General features: G+C 34.9%; 1 protein-coding gene across 2 annotated transcripts; it reads left to right on the top strand.

The window, feature by feature from the left end:
* The first annotated feature begins 2,610 nt into the window (after positions 1-2,610).
* Positions 2,611-14,639, top strand: LOC108270793 (receptor-type tyrosine-protein phosphatase C). Of its 2 annotated transcripts, XM_053683107.1 has the most exons (11): positions 2,611-2,723; positions 2,851-2,947; positions 7,726-7,752; positions 8,414-8,428; positions 8,525-8,749; positions 8,877-9,056; positions 9,312-9,410; positions 9,551-9,670; positions 13,723-13,848; positions 13,946-13,966; positions 14,073-14,638. In XM_053683107.1, the coding sequence occupies exons 2-11, from the start codon at positions 2,890-2,892 to the stop codon at positions 14,240-14,242; spliced, it is 1,041 nt and encodes a 346-aa protein (XP_053539082.1). In that variant the 5' UTR covers positions 2,611-2,723; positions 2,851-2,889; the 3' UTR covers positions 14,243-14,638. The 2 variants fall into 2 exon arrangements, with proteins under 2 accessions (XP_053539082.1, XP_053539083.1); XM_053683108.1 differs by lacking the exons at positions 2,611-2,723; positions 2,851-2,947; positions 7,726-7,752 and adding an exon at positions 8,129-8,214 and having other exon boundaries at positions 14,073-14,639.
* The last annotated feature ends 1,520 nt before the right edge of the window (positions 14,640-16,159 follow it).

The following is a 16,159-nucleotide window of genomic DNA, read 5'->3' as shown; positions in this document are numbered from 1 at the left end:
CAGGAAGTAACTTGTTTTGCTATTAATATGAACATACAAAAAGTACATTGTATTGTTCTTTAAAACAAAAAAAAAATGGTAATCAAAGACAAATTGTTTGTTTATTGTTTATTACATTTTGTTACAAGAGGATTAAAATACTTTGGGACATGTTGTTATTGAAAAATGTCGGGCCACGTCACAACACACCATGCGTATTTTCCTATAATAAGCATTAAGTCTTGTTGTATTTTTTTCTTTACACATTTCCTTACATTCACTGTATTTTTATCTTATTTGTTTAACAGCAAATTTTATTGACAAAATCAGAAAATTGCATATTAATCATGGCAGGTGTTTGTAACTGTAACATGAGGTGTGAGAGATTGTAGGTAATAAAAGAACAGGAACTGTTTCACAACCTGGAGCATGTTTAAAATGAAGAGGTCATATGTCATCCTGTTCTGCAAAGAACTGCTAGACCCGAGACATCTGTAAGTTGTAATTGTTAAGTTGCCATTTTCACAAGTCACAAAGAGACAGAAAGTTGTGACTGTGAAGCTAAGAGGCTGTAGTTCTCATATATAACAGAAGACGTGTTTAGTTAAAGTTGACCAACATACTACTCAAGCATTTGCTCATTTTGACACCTTCACTAGATTTTTTTCACACTTAGAGTTGTGGTAGGAAGTTTACATACCCCTTCCAGAATCCGCAAAATCTTAACGATGTTAACAAAATAAGAGGGATCGTAAAAATCCCATGTTGTTTTTATTTAGTTCTGTCATAAATAAACTATTTCACATAACAGATGTTTACCTATAGTCCACAAGACAAGATTATAGCTGAATTTATAAATATTACCCTGTTCAAAAGTTTACACACCCTTGATTCTTAATACTGTGTGTCACTACCTGTATGATCCAAGACTGTTTTTATGTTTTGTGATAGTTGTTCATGATGGGTATTGTTAAGGTTTTAATGGTATTACTACTCTTACCGATATTGATCTGGAACTTTAACGGTATTCTTATCGGTACTTTGCACATTTCAAATGGTGCTAAAACTTAAACGAAGTGCCATATCTCTTATTTTGTGCTTTTCTGACCACAACTGCTGCAGATGACATAGACAATCCTAGATCAGGTAATAATCTCAATCTATCTCTCTCTCTCTCTCTCTCTCTCTCTCTCTCTCTCTCAACCAGAGACGAGCTAGCTAGGCACTCGACAATGTAGCATTTCTCTGTCCGCGCATAATGAACTTTTTAAAGCTTTGACAGACTGCTTATGTTTCTGCCCTTACAAGCAGAAATCTTGTTGCACTTGTGGTAACTTGTGTCTGCATCAGCTCTAGTGACCTGTAACCACATTGTGAACGTTTGGTTCTCTCCACCATCATCACTACATATTAAGTGGGAGCTTTCGTGTTGTGTGTGTTTGTGTGGTCGCTGTTGCGTGTGGCAGACAACCTCCATGCACGAGAGATTTCTCTTCTGGCTTGTCAATAACAAAAAAGCAGAGGCATATCTTTAGATTATCACAAATTAGAAATGGTTGGTGAGATAAAATGTGCAAGATACCGTTTATTTAGCAATAATAAATAGGAAATATATTTTCTTAATTTCTCCAGTACCGAAAGCAGAACCGATAATGTCAGAGCTTATAGATACTACCCTCTTTCATAATTTAGCACCGGGGCCAGTTTAATACTGGGTTTCGGTCCCATCCCTATTCATGAGTGCCTTGTTTGTCCTGAGCAGTTAAACTGCCCACTGTTCTTCAGGAATATTCTCCAGGTCCTGCACATTCTTTACTTTTCCAGCATCTTCTGCATATTTGACCCCTTTCCAACAGTGGCTATATGATGTTTAGATGCATCTTTTCACACTGAGGACAACTGAGGAACTCGTACACAACTATTACATAAGGTGCAAACATTCACTGATCCTCAAGAAGATAACACGATACATTAAGAGCCAGGGGGTGTAAACTTTTGAACAGGATGATCTGTGTAAATTATTAGTATTTTGTCTTCTGGGAGACATGTAACTATCTTATTTAGCATCTGAAGGGCAGTACTAATACACACACAATCACACACATATATAGCCCCGATTTGAAAAAAGTTGGGACGCTGTGTAAAATGTAAATAAAAACAGAATGCAATGATTTGCAAATCTCATGTTATGCACAATAAAACATAGAAAACATCAAATGTTTAAACTGTAGAAATGTGCCGTTTTAAGGAAAAAATAAGGTAATTTTGAATTGATGGTCACAACACGTCTCAAAAAAGTCTGCTAAAAACTGCGTCTACAATTTGTGGAACAACTTCAGTATAATGTTCGTCAACATAAAATTGTGAAGACTATGAATATCTCGTCATCTACTAGAATTTTTTTTTCAATCGTCCAAGGAGACAATAGTATTCAGAATTTCTCTCACATAATACAAGGGAATTATTTCTGTATCGTGGACATGAGGATGTGTATTATAAATGCATAATGTTCTTAAAGTGTTGCTTCTTAGCTTCAACAAGTGAAACATAGGTGCAAAAAAATGAGAGAGATTGTGGCATAGCTAAAAATACAACTGTTGGTTTAGATGCCTTTAGTGCGTCACTGAAGGTGAGAGAGTTCAGGACGTTCGTCCGTCTGTCAAGCACAAACACAAGCTTGAGAACGCCGGGGCATAAACCACGCAGGAAACTGTGACGACTGATTAGATAAATCCAAAGAAAGTGTAAGTAAAAAAAAATAATTAATAAAAATGAACATGAATAAAAACATTTTTTGAGCGAAACTATAGATTACAATTAAATCAGAATCAGTTCTCAGATATTTTAACTTGATGTTTTTGTTTCCAACAGGACTTGTGGTGTCTTAGAAGAGGCCTTTTACACCCCGTTATGGCAAAGTTCCATGGACCAAGGTTTTTATTCCTGATCCTGGCAGGATTAGTGTTATGTGAGTAGAACACTTTTCTATAGCGGCATGTTTTACTACTCAGGAAGCTATGTACAGGCAAAAATGTGACATGGTGATCGTTTTCTTCATAAATGTTTATTATTATTATTTATTATTATTAGTATTATTACTACTACTACTACTACTACTACTACTACTAATAATAATAATAATAATTTATGGTTTGTCCGTTTCTAACATTTCTTGAGAATGACAGTATAACTGAGTGACTCATTTATTATTTAAATGAATACACTACATCCTTTGGACTGAAGAAATATAATATCTACATAATTATTGAAAGCGTAATTATGAAATTCTATACTGATATATATGGAGATGATAGATGATGTTGGACTCGGCATTTAAAAACTCTTCCATGATGCCTTGCTTCGTGTTACATTTCTAGATCAGTTGGAATAAGAGAACTTCTTATGCTTTCCTGATGAATTTTTTCGATTCAATGAGTGTGTGTGTGTGTGTGTGTGTGTGTGTGTGTGTGTGTTCGTAGGTAGGAACCGATAATATGTGTGTTCTTTTTGGGTGTGTCCACTGAGGCTCTGATTTAAAACAGTCTGAGTGATGCTTAATGGCTGCTTGAATGGTTTCACTGTGTGCTGCTCAGCACTGGATTCAGAGTCTCGGCCTGATCTTACTGTTCTGATTAAACCTCCGTCTGCCAGCATTTTCTACTTTAAAGCTACTTTCAGCACAGTTTGGGTGTTGAGCATGTCCTCGTCTACTTCTGAGAACACTTATAGTTCCTTTTTGGTGTCTTTTTCACAATACAGTCTGATTCTGAAATGTGGCCACTGTAACTTGAGTTGGTGTCTCTTCCAAACTGAAAAGCTGTTTATACAAAAAAAAAAAAAAAAAAAAAGTTTTCTATATATGTTTCTATAAAAAAAAGCATACATTTGTAACCCCTTACACCATTCTTCTGTAAGATATGTAGTAAATGTATATGAAATACTGAAACTGTGGAATACTGATGTATAGCGTTTAGGAAGTGGAGAGATAAAGTCATGTGCTCACATGCCAAAATGATCATTCGAACTGAACAGTGTCTCATGTGTATAAACCTGATAAGACTTTTACAGCTACTCTATAAGGCACTTCACAAGAAGTGAAATGTTATTTCAACACGTTCTACAACAGATACGGTAGTAAATAGTTTATTATAGGATTATATGAGCTTAATAATACATACTACATGATTTATTAGAATTACGGTGATATTATCATTTACAATTTATTTAAGTTGATGCATAATATTCAGTAACTACTTGAATTAGGAATGTAATTCCTCTGGATTCGGTGAACAGTCCAGGGAGTTATTTTAAGGCGCTTTTATTACACAAGAATGTATCAGGCTTTATTTTTGAATATAAAATGGTAAATGCAAAACAAATTTCCAAAGCAACCCTCATTTACACTTTAGCTAGCTCTAACCACACCCAATATTCTTAGATTCGAGATTCAAGAGATTCTAGCTGCATTCCTAAACAATTCCCCATACCACACAGAAGTGTGTGCTTCTGTTGAACATTACAAGCAAGTCATATATATGAACGTTTGTGTGTGGACAGTGTAGGAATGGGGAAGAAGACATAATCATACACAGTCCAGACTGAGACATCTACCACAGTGGTGTCACCATTTAATACTGCTACTACTACTACTACTACTACTACTACTAATAATAATAATAATACAACCAACATGATTCAAGGCCTTCCAAATGATGAGCAAAAGTAGAATAATATGTTTTACCTTTATAACATTATCCATTTTGAGAGGAAGCAGTATACAGTATAAATACAGTATTTTACTGTATTTTATTGAATTGTAAACATCACATCATTATCTTATAAGTAGTTCAACTTAATAGAGGTAATATAAACTGTAGATGCAGTGTTGTGGTGTAACATGCCAGCTAGTTTCACACACACATATATATATATATATATATATATATATATATATATATATATATATATATATATATATATATATACTCTAACATTTACTTTAGAAATACAATGTGGATTTGATCAGTGACAGTGTGGTTTGTGTATCCAGTACAACATTTGTGTTTTTTTTTAAAATAGTACTTTGCTGTAACATTTCTGAAAACATGTTATACACATCCAAGTAAAGAAAGCAAAGTGTTCTCAGCCCGGGCAAAGGGGGGTGGTGGTGGTGGTGGTGGTGGTGGGGGGGTGGGGTGGGGGGGGTTACAGTGTACAGGAAGCTATGGTTAAAAAACTGAAATAGCTTGTGTGCACTCGTTGCTACACCAACCAGGCTGTGCTATACATAAGCCACTGTCGATGATGCTCCTCCATTCGATAATTTATAAGACTTGGACAGGAATATGGTCGCGTAAGATGTATACAGCAGGTATAAAAAACAAACAAGCAAACAAACTAACAAAAAATGCACACAGACACACACATACCTTTTTTCTGTTAGACTCTGTCTCCCAAATATCCCACATAATTTTTGTTCTAAATGAATTCCTACAACCAAAAGTGTCGAACTATAAATATAAAATGCTATGATGTATATAACTATGTGCAATATTTTTGTCCACAGCATTTGCTGATTCATTGCTGAAAGCTTAATATTTTAAGTTGCTGCTTCAATGTTTCTGTGGAGTGTGCTTCATATAGCTTACACCATTGCTTTGTGTGGTAACAGTAACACCTACAGTCACCCCATCAGTTTCCCTAGCTTCCACTCAAGGTAACACAGGGTCTTCTCATCATCATCATCACCACCTTCATCACACACTCTGATCAGTCTTGCACTCACCAAAACTCCAAGCTCTCCCAAACTCTCACCCTCAGTCAAGACCCCACCTGTGACTTCAGTCTCAGTGACCCAGACCCTGGTGATCACCATGCTATTTTTCTCCTAAATTTGGTCACCTCCCATTTCCCACCCACCAGTCAGTTCTCCCCTATCATAGCAGGGAGGGTGAAGGCTAACCTCTGAGACAAGTGAAGCCAGCCCACCGCATCTTTTTAAACTGCTGCTCATGCTGCAGGAAAGCACGGTCTCCTCAGCATACATGAGCTCACAGACACACACGATTGGTTAGTGTCTCTGTGATTGACAGGGGAGAAAGCGTCAGCCATCCCTACTTTCCAGAGAGCACAGACAATTTAGGTTCTCGACCATGCGTGACGTGGCATCATCAGGATTCAAAATTACGATGAGAGTTTTATGCGTGTATTGCAAAGTAGAACATAACATGTGGGGCAGTGGTGGCTTAGCGGTTAAGCCTCTGGGTTACGGCTTGGGAGGTCAGGGGTTCAAGGCCCTTAACCCTTTCTGCTCCAGGTGCGCTGTATCATGGCTGACCCTGTGCTCTGACCCCAACTTCCTAACATGCTGTGGTATGCACAGAAAAGAATTTCACTGTGCTGTAATGGATGTGTGACTAATAACAATCAATAAAGTAATAATAACTGATTAAAAAAATCTCAGACTACTTCTTAAGGAAATGTCAAAATTAGAACCTTATTTTGTAAACAGAGATCATTTTAAGAGTGCTCATCCTACCTCTATAGTAATATATCATTTAATGCCGTCCTCTTGATCTGATAAACCAGGAATCATGATGCTGAATATAAACTGAAGTCCATACATGTTCTTAGTCTTGTGTATGGTTTCAGCTATTCATTAAACCACTTCTCTCATTTTATAACCACAGATTTGTTAGACGTTAACCGTTTCCTTCATAAATTACTTTCACGCATATCCAGATTCATTAGATTTTCTATTGTTGAATTTTGATTCTGTGTAAATATCAAATATTTTAAAGTAAATGAATTTTAAAATGAAACAAAATTAATAATAAATTTTCCAACGTTCAGAATGTGTAATATTCCGGTCTAAAAAAGGCAATGAAGATAAAAACTTTTTAGAAAACATAATTTCTGAACATAAAAAATGCATGCAGTTTGGGACTGTTGCATGATCCAAAAAGGAAAAAAATAAATAAATCCATAAACTAGTTTAAAACAAACAAACAAGCAGTGTTCTTGACCAAACTTCCTGCGCTTCACCTAATAGGCCTGTAGGTGGCACTTGGACATCATTTAATCAGTTATGATAGTTTCATCAAACGGTAAATCAGTACAAGATGCAGTAAGTAAATAAGAGTAAATTGAACATTATTTACCATTGATGCGACTTTTATGCAAAATGCAAATTCATCAGTCCGTTCGGACTGGAAAGAACGATACTCGTCGTCTATTTTCTTTTAGTCATTTCACCTTTGTTAAAAAAAATGAAAACAGACTGGTTATGTAGTTTTCAACTGAGTTATGAATAAAAATGGGAAATTACTGCTCTGCTTCACTGTCCAGTGAAATTTGAGCTTGTTGTGCCACAGGTTGGTGTATACATGACAAACGGGCATCGATTATGAATTATGTAATATTTTAAAATATGTAACATGTAGAGTTTTAATTGAATTGACACACTAGCTTTTGTGATTCGTTTTTTTTTCATGCTTTTGAGCCATAGACAGTCACTGAAAGAGCCATATATGTCCCACCAGAAATAGGTTCCTGACCCCTGACTTAGAGAAAATTTCCTGGCACAGACAAACTATTTTTTTTTTAGGTCTAACACCCTGATGCTCGATTCCATTCATATTGTTACTGCACAAAAGCCAAACAAATCTGGTACATTTGCATATTTCAGATGGCCCTAAAGCTTCAACAAAGTGCCATATCTCTTATTTTGTGTTTTACTGACCACAGGTACTGCAGATGACAAAAATGGACCAGGTAATAATCTCTCTCTCTCTCTCTCTCTCTCTCTCTCTCTCTCTCTCTCTCTCTCTCTCTCTCTCTACCTCTTTTCCTGACTCATTGTATTGCTTTACATGCACACTAACCATAAATTGTGAAATTTTACAGCAGATATTTTTCTTTTTGCTTTTAACACAAAATTTTTTTTATATTGATTTTAAACCTAACAAAACCTAAACAAAACCTAAACAAAACCTAACCACACACCCAAAAAGAACACAGATATTACCGGTTCCTACCTACGAACACACACACACACACACACACATACATACATATATAGCCAATTGTGGAGATTGTACTATTAGCTGTAATTCACAACCTACTGACATTGTTGACAATTTGCAGAAAACTCAAACGCAAGCACTTCTGACTCCTCACGCACTCCCTCCACCATGAACACAACCCCACCCACACTCACAACCAGCACAGCAACAGGTAACAAGACAATGATGGATCACACAGCTGCTTAGTTCTCTCTCTCTCTCTCTCTCTCTCTCTCTCTCTCTCTTTCTCTCTCTCTCTTTCTCTCTCTCTCTCTCTCTCACAAACACACACACTTCTTATTAATGACCTTTATATTTATATTTCATCTAAGTATATATACTATAATTTTGTCATTCTTTTTACTCCACAGAGACATCCCCCAAGTGTAAGTACAAGTCCATCAATTCCAAAGCAAAAGTTCTTCTGTTTATGATCATGATATTGTTTTTTTCACAATGTACATGAAAACATTTCTTTACAGGCAACTACACCCTCGAAGAAGAAAACGATACTGTGACAGTGAAAATTGACAAGAATGACTCAGCAGACAAATACAAGATTAAATTCACAGACACATCAGATGGAAGCTCTACAGAAGAGTCTTTCCCAATGTCACTTAAATCATTTAAGCCTTGCCAAAATTACGCTGTCACTCTTACTCCTTCCTGTAACCCCACGACTGGATTTTTTAAAACAAGAGAATTAGGTAAATTAAATATATAATTTTGTGTACAGAATTTGTACACTACTTTATTCAACTAATAATAAAGTGGCTATTATATGTAATAAGAAAAGAATTTTAACAGCTTTATTTAATTTGATTGTTTTTGCAGTTGACTCAGATGTAAACCACACGTTGAAGATAACTGGGACAAAAGTACAAGTGTGTTTTGAGACCAAATGGAATTTGAATAAATGTATTGATCTCAATACCAATATCTCCTGCACTGGCTATATCGTGACTTTTAAAGGAGATCCCTGCAAGAAATCTATCCCTTTCACACTTCCCCCAGGTATATATTGCACTTATTAATGTACATGATGAACACAAAAATACATATATATTACATTGCATACTGTATACATTATATATACAGTCTCTAATTAATAAATCTCATTAATTAATGAATGTAGGCTGTATTGTATTAATAACACATAGCACGGTTTGGAATTTTCACACCCAAATTACAAAGGCTTAAATATAGCTGTGCGTAAAGTATGTGGAAGAATCGTTTTGGAAAATAAATTCTTAAATGTGTCTGTTGCAGTAAAGCCTGTTATTAGTTATACAAACGAGTTCCCTACGAAATTACGTTGGGACAATCAGCCTTCAAACTGCCTAAAAGACCTCACATACAACTGCAATGGTAAGCACTGAAGTTATAAATGCTTACACTGTTTAATAAGAGCAACTGTTTGTTTTATTGCCACAAACAATATTTTTTTATGATGTAACACATAATAATGATGTTTATAATAATAATAATAAAAACTTTATTCTTTGTAGGTTTGGCAGTTGCAGATTTTAAAGATTTGAAACCTATTCATAATCATATCTGCACTGGGACATATGATTATGGGAATGGAACAGCTACAAGTGATCCCATCCCAGTTAAGATTGATTGTGGTAAGTTGGTAATTTATCTGAGTATCAGATCCTATAAAAAAGCCTCATAGAAGTGTTTTGACCAAGGCACATCATCCTGACCCTCTCTCTAATGACATTAGCTTCAGTAAGTCAGTGGACACAAACTGGACGTGTGCAAGTTGCTAATAATGATCTCTTTTACCGAGCTGAGTTCTCTCACACATTTAAGTCACTGTAATTTTATATAAAAAAAAGATTGAATAAATCTGAGTATACAGCCTGGTCAAAGTGTGAAACTGTCAGTGTAGAAGTTTTAATCTATTATTCAAGGATTTAAAAGTTTTAGTGTCTTTTAGTGTATCGCACAGTGAAATTCTGTTAGTGACATCCTAAGCTGATTCATATAAAAATACAAACAAACAATAAATTCATTTTAAAAAGGTGACAACTTTTTGAAGACAAAAATACTTGAATACAAATGATAATAAACAGACATTTAATACAATATAAAAGTACAAAACAACACAAATTCTGCTCAGAGAAGACAGTTAAGACAAAATTTTTGGGCACTGACTCAATTTCAGCATTTTCCTTATGCAGTGAGAACCTCATCAGCCGGTAAGATGACATTAAGGTGATATCAACAAAACAAATAGGTCACGGATAACTCTTGTGTCAAAGCATAATGAGAGCTGTATGAGAAATGGAATATAAAGTGAAGTGGGATTTTTTTTTTTTAATTTAAGTCTGATATTACCTTAATAAAGACAGAATTAAGAAGACACAAACCATTCAACTATTCAGATTTTCAAAAATATATTAAAACATCTACATGTTCTACATAATATTATATGGGGCATCAAATGCAAAAAGTTGAATATACTTTTCTCTATGACTATTTATTTATTTTTTGTTTATTTGTTGGTTTGTTTGTTTGTTTGTTTGTTTTAGTTACATAGTGACTCGTGTCAAATAACTGTTTTAAGTTTCAGAGTAAATTTTACATATGAATCTAAATGTAAAATGTATATATTAATTCTAAATGTTAAAATGTAAATGTCATCTACATTTTAACTCTAAATCATAAAACTAAATCTTAAATGTAGAAATTTTAATAATTACCCCTGCCCTCTCAGTGTGTCATTGAGAACACACAATGCTGGTAGGGTTGCCAGTTTTACACCATACTATGCTAGTTGGAACAAAGTCTCCTGATGGCATTTTTTTTTTTTTTTTAGCTCATTTAAGACACTTAAATTTTTTAGCTCATTTAAGACACATTGTGACAGGAATTACTCCTCACACATGAAGCCATAAAAGATTATGTCTATTTCTACTGGAAGCAACAAAATGTAAAAGCTATATCAAATATAGGAGCTATTTCAGTGTCCCTGTACAGTTTGTCTATTTATATTTAGTGATCACTTTTATCCTGGTCAGAGCTGAGGTATATCCGGAGTCCCTCCCACACACACACACTTTTTTTTTAAATACCTATTTTGGTTTTGAACTTAATAATGTGTGGTTCGGACAAAACTTTACGTCGATGAATATAAATCTGATGGAGTCAAGTACTTTTATAGTGTGCAAAGTTCAACAACAGAAACAGTTTTCCGATGAGACAAATTTAAAGGCAGTTTTAATCCATACATGCTTATCAGTTTGTAGACATAAAAACACACAAAAAAACAAATAAAATAAATGTAAATCCTATGATCCCTCAAATGCCAACCTGGTAATCATAGCTAATGAGAGGGTAAAGGGTAAGAAATTTTTTTTTAAATCGTTCACCTAGGTATCCATCCATCCATTTTCCATACCAGTTATCCTACACAAGGTATTGGGGGAGCATGGAGCCTATCCCAGGGAGCTCGGGGCACCCAAGACGGGGTGCCAACTCATTACAGGTCACAATCTCATGCATAAATTTACACACTACAGACAATTTGAGAATGCCAATTAGCCTACAATGCATTTCTTTGGAGTAGCCTGAGGAAACCCTCCCTGAGAGGCACAGGGAGAACCTGCATGCTCCGTTCACACAGGGCAGAGGTGGGAATTGATCCCCAAACCCTGGAGTTGAGAGTCAAACTTGCTAACTACTAAACTAACATGCCCCTTCATAATAAGTATAATGGAGTGAAAATAAAAATAACATTCTACATATTTCAACTACTTTCTAAATGTTCAAGGAAAGGATCCCCAAATATATATATATTTTTATGTCTGTAAAAAATAAAATATAATAATAAAACATATTCTCTCCAGTCATAGGGAAAGGCCCATCTCACTAAGCCAGTCCTAAAACCTTGGAGAAGCTGTATAGTTGCAGCCCAGAATGATTCTCTTGGCTATAACCATGCCAAAGATTAAAGACATAAAGACAGTAGGCTCAAAGGGCATATGAGAGAGTCAGTGTGGCAGTCAAGCAGCCAAAAAGGGCAAATTTAATATTAGGACCAATCTCCATTTCATACACCAAAGAGTACCAGCAAAATATATCCTCCAGAAATGAAATATGTTTTGGAACATCCAAAACATATGACATAACAGTCCCCTCAGAACACAAGCATCGAGCAGAGTGGGGACAGATTGGTAAATTTTCTGAATATTCTCTTTGTATTAATGCAAACTGTGCATACCATAAACTGTATCAGCGGAAGCCTTGCATTAGTAGAACATGTATGAATCGTCTGCAGACCGTCCTTACAGGGCTCCTCCTCAAGCTTTCTTGACCAGGCTGCTTTAATGTTCCCAGTAGAGACCATAAAATGAGAGGAGAACATGGAAGCAAACTGCCTAGATTCAAGAGGTTGTTGTCAGTGATTATAAAAAGGATGTTCATGTGGCAAATTCTCATAGTCAGAGAAGGACTGTTTAACAAAATGACAAATTATAACAAAATAAATGACTAACCATCCAGATACAAATCCTTAACTGTGACAAGACCCCTGTCTCTCCATGTTCAGAAAACTTTGTCTGTTTTAGCATGCTAAATGTATTATTATTATTATTATTATTATTATTATTATTATTATTGTTATTATTATTGCATATATGAGAATATACTGAAAGCTGTATGACTTCAGGACTTCTTGGACTTGTTTTAAAATTCTAACAGATTTATGGACTAGTAACTTTTATGAGGTATCTTTTTAAGCAAGTAACCAGTGGAAAATAATCAAGCAGATAGAGATGTTTAAGTGACGGAGTAAGCTTCAATATGTACCCAAAAAGGATAATCACCAATGCTGCCATCAGTATTAAGACTGCAATTCTGCCAATACATGAAAGCTCTAGTATTGGCTGCTAAATAGTAGTGCATAAAAACAAGGCTAGGTCGCAAAGGTCCTTGAAATTTTGAAAATGGGCTTTGGAAATACGATGGGCCTTGTAGCCCCGAGCAAAAGGCAAGATAACTGAGTTCAGTAATTTATAATGGGAAGTAAACATATGGGTAAATTATGAAAAAGATCAAGAAAATTGGGAAGGGAAACCATTTTATCGCACCGACATGCGCAATCAGGGACAGTGGAAGAATCCTCAATTTCTCAACACAAATGTTCAGTTTATTAGTGGCTTCAGTAAAGTTAAAATTCAAACAAGTCCTTAGGGTCCTTGGGAATGGTTACTCCAAGGTAAGTAAAGTGTTGATGGGAAATTTTATATGGGACAGAGATTAGAAATCTTGCATCTCAAGAGAACAAAAATGCTCCTTTCCCAATTAATTGAAAAACCAGAAAAGCTACCAAAGTGTTTTATCAACTCCAATAGAGCATGTCATGACATGGTACATTCAGATATGTTCAAAAACAAGTCATCAGCATGTAATGACAACATATTTTCTGTCCTGCACAAAGCCTGTCTGATCAGAATGTATTAAAGAAGCAACATGTTTGCCCAACCATTTGACCAATACCTTTCCAAACACTTTTTGATCACCACTGAGCAAACTAAGTGCCCTATAGCTAGAAGGATCTCAAAAGTGTTAATAAATGGTATAAGAAGTTGTAATTCCTCAATGACAGTCACTATTATTTAATCTAGAGAGGTTTTAAAAAAAATGCAGCTAACTACTCTCTCTGTTGTAGATATAGTGAATGAGCCCAGTCTCTCTGTAAGTCATAATAGCATTCATGCATCCTGGCAATTGGATAGCGAGAAGTGTCCATCGATTACCACAGACTTCACCTGGGATGTAACGTGCAAAGAACATGGTAGGAAAACATTCTCTTATATAGTAAACTTAGAAGAATCATGCAAGATCTCTCTTTTTTTAATCTTAGAAATCTTTGTGTTTCTATTTCATTCCAGATTACACCAGATATTTAAAAGGTTTGTCCCTGTGCTTTACAGATGTGTCCTCTTCATTTCAAATGTTCTTCTGTCTTTTTAATCATTATTCAACAGTTATACTTTATTATGAGTTTTATCATTTCAGGGCACTGTACCAAGAACTCCTGTGAATTTTCTAATTTGAAAAGTTTTACTGAATATACTTGTGAGTTTGTAGCGGCTTATGAAAACAAACCATTTAACACCACTACCAAAACTACAAAAACCTGGCCTGGACGTAAGTACTGCACACGATTTTCTAGTTTTCATGTCTGATGGTGTTAGTAATGCATAATAACTAACCATGACCACTAATCCCAAGTGTTGATCTGATACATAATCATTGCAATATTTGTTTATTTGTTGAGAAAAGATGTACAGTTCCAAGTCCCATGATCCTTGTCCTCCTTTCTTTCTCCCACTCTTTCTCTTTTGATCAACTCCCAATTAAGCCATTATCTATTCTCACTACATCTTTAAACTGTTGTTGTTGTCTTATTTATTTCTTCTTTGTCATGGTCCAGCTCCTTATTTCTTTGTAGACACAGAAGAATTTGATCTTTAACCAGTAGGAAGTTGTGTCTACATAGACAATAGTAGCAAATTCAAGCCACAACTAATTAAGACCAAACTGATCACAACATGATGCAAAAACCACCACAAAGTCTTTCAATTTCTCAAAGAGTCTTTCTTTGAGTCCATATATACTAAATAGTGTGTGCGAGCGTGCGTGCGTGTGTGTGTGTGTGTGTGATTGGGATCACGTGTGCATGAATAGATGGAGGAGTTTGATGGGGTGATGGGGATTGTAGTCCCTTTTGTAGTTTCTTGCTGATTCCAGCACTGACATGACACCACCAATCTATGAGGATGAATACACTTTAAAACAAACAAGGAAATGTTCATATACGACATCTAAGGCATGGATATATACAGTATGACTTAAATGTTCAGTGTATTCTTCTTGCTAATGCACATGTTACCGAAGCAAATTTCTGCTATAAGACTGAAGCATAAGCTTAAGGTTTAATGATTGTTAAAGTTTCATAAATTCTAATATTTCTCTTCTTTCTTTTATAGAACCTTCGTTAAAAGAAAGCAAAATAACAGCAACACATTCAAGCTAAACTGATCACAATATGGTGGCAGAGCCACCACAATGACCACAAAATGGTAGTTTAATAAATTAAAATATGTATATTTATTTATATAATAATAAAGATATAAATAAGTTATTATTGGTGACCTGTATTATTGTGTCACTGGTATTTCAAAAATAGAAGAAGAAAATAAATAAATAAATAAAACCCTGCACATATAGATTATATGGAAACAGACACAGACATCAGATCTTGTCTGAGAAAAGGAAAGCAGAATTGATGTCTTTGGAAAGCAAGATCCATCATGACGTGGTGATCAGTTTAGCTTGAACGGTCCATGACTTCTCTCTGTAACTGCAACCACCTGCTGGTTAATGATCCTCACCTCTCGGAATTATGTTGTTTAGTGTTTCAGTATGTTTGATTCAGTTTATGAAAGGTTATACAGCATATACCATCAATCTATTTAATATATATTTAAAATATATTTACTGAATAAAATGTTGACACGTCCAATACTTTCCCCCACTGTAGTCGAGAGACCTACCCATGTTTGTTATTTTATAGCAATGATATCAAGGTTACTTATGTCTTATATTTTATCCAAAATGGAAAAAAAAAAAAAAAAAGGTTACATTTCTTTTAAATTTTTTTCTTTGAGATGCTTCTTATTTAGTTTATTATTGTAATTGTGCTTATTATTGTATAATAATAATAAAAAAAAGGTAAAAAAAAATATCTTGAATTTCAGCTGAATCAACATCAGCTCCAAATCAGTCACTACAGTGAATTCTACTGTCTCTAAGTTAATTACACTATATATCTAAGCTAATTATAAGGCTTAGAACAGAGGTCGGGAACCTTTTCAGCTGGCAGAGCCATAAAAGCCAAAGACAGTTATGAATTTTTTTCTTTAAAGAGCCAGAGAAAAGTTAGAAATGTTTTTGTTTTCATATTTCTTCTTCTAATTATATTATAATTATTATCTTTACTATTATTGCATTGATTATAAAAAGTGTTGATGTAATAAATGCCATTTGGCTGTTTGCATGTTCTTGACCTAACAGCCTACACTTTCACCTAATAGGCCTAA

This window comes from Ictalurus punctatus, chromosome 10 (assembly GCF_001660625.3).
Source record: "Ictalurus punctatus breed USDA103 chromosome 10, Coco_2.0, whole genome shotgun sequence".
Classification (NCBI taxonomy): domain Eukaryota; kingdom Metazoa; phylum Chordata; class Actinopteri; order Siluriformes; family Ictaluridae; genus Ictalurus; species Ictalurus punctatus.
The sequence above is the reverse complement of the archived record's forward strand: the minus strand, read 5'-3'. Positions and strand labels throughout refer to the sequence as shown.

Excerpts from the sequence above, each read along its gene's own strand:
- LOC108270793 (XM_053683107.1), top strand. The coding sequence starts at position 2,890 with ATGGCAAAGTTCCATGGACCAAGGTTTTTATTCCTGATCCTGGCAGGA. Across the intron at positions 2,948-7,725 it reads CCTGGCAGGATTAGTGTTAT|GTACTGCAGATGACAAAAAT; the intron begins GTGAGTAGAACA and ends TACTGACCACAG. Across the intron at positions 9,671-13,722 it reads CCCAGTTAAGATTGATTGTG|ATATAGTGAATGAGCCCAGT; the intron begins GTAAGTTGGTAA and ends TCTCTGTTGTAG.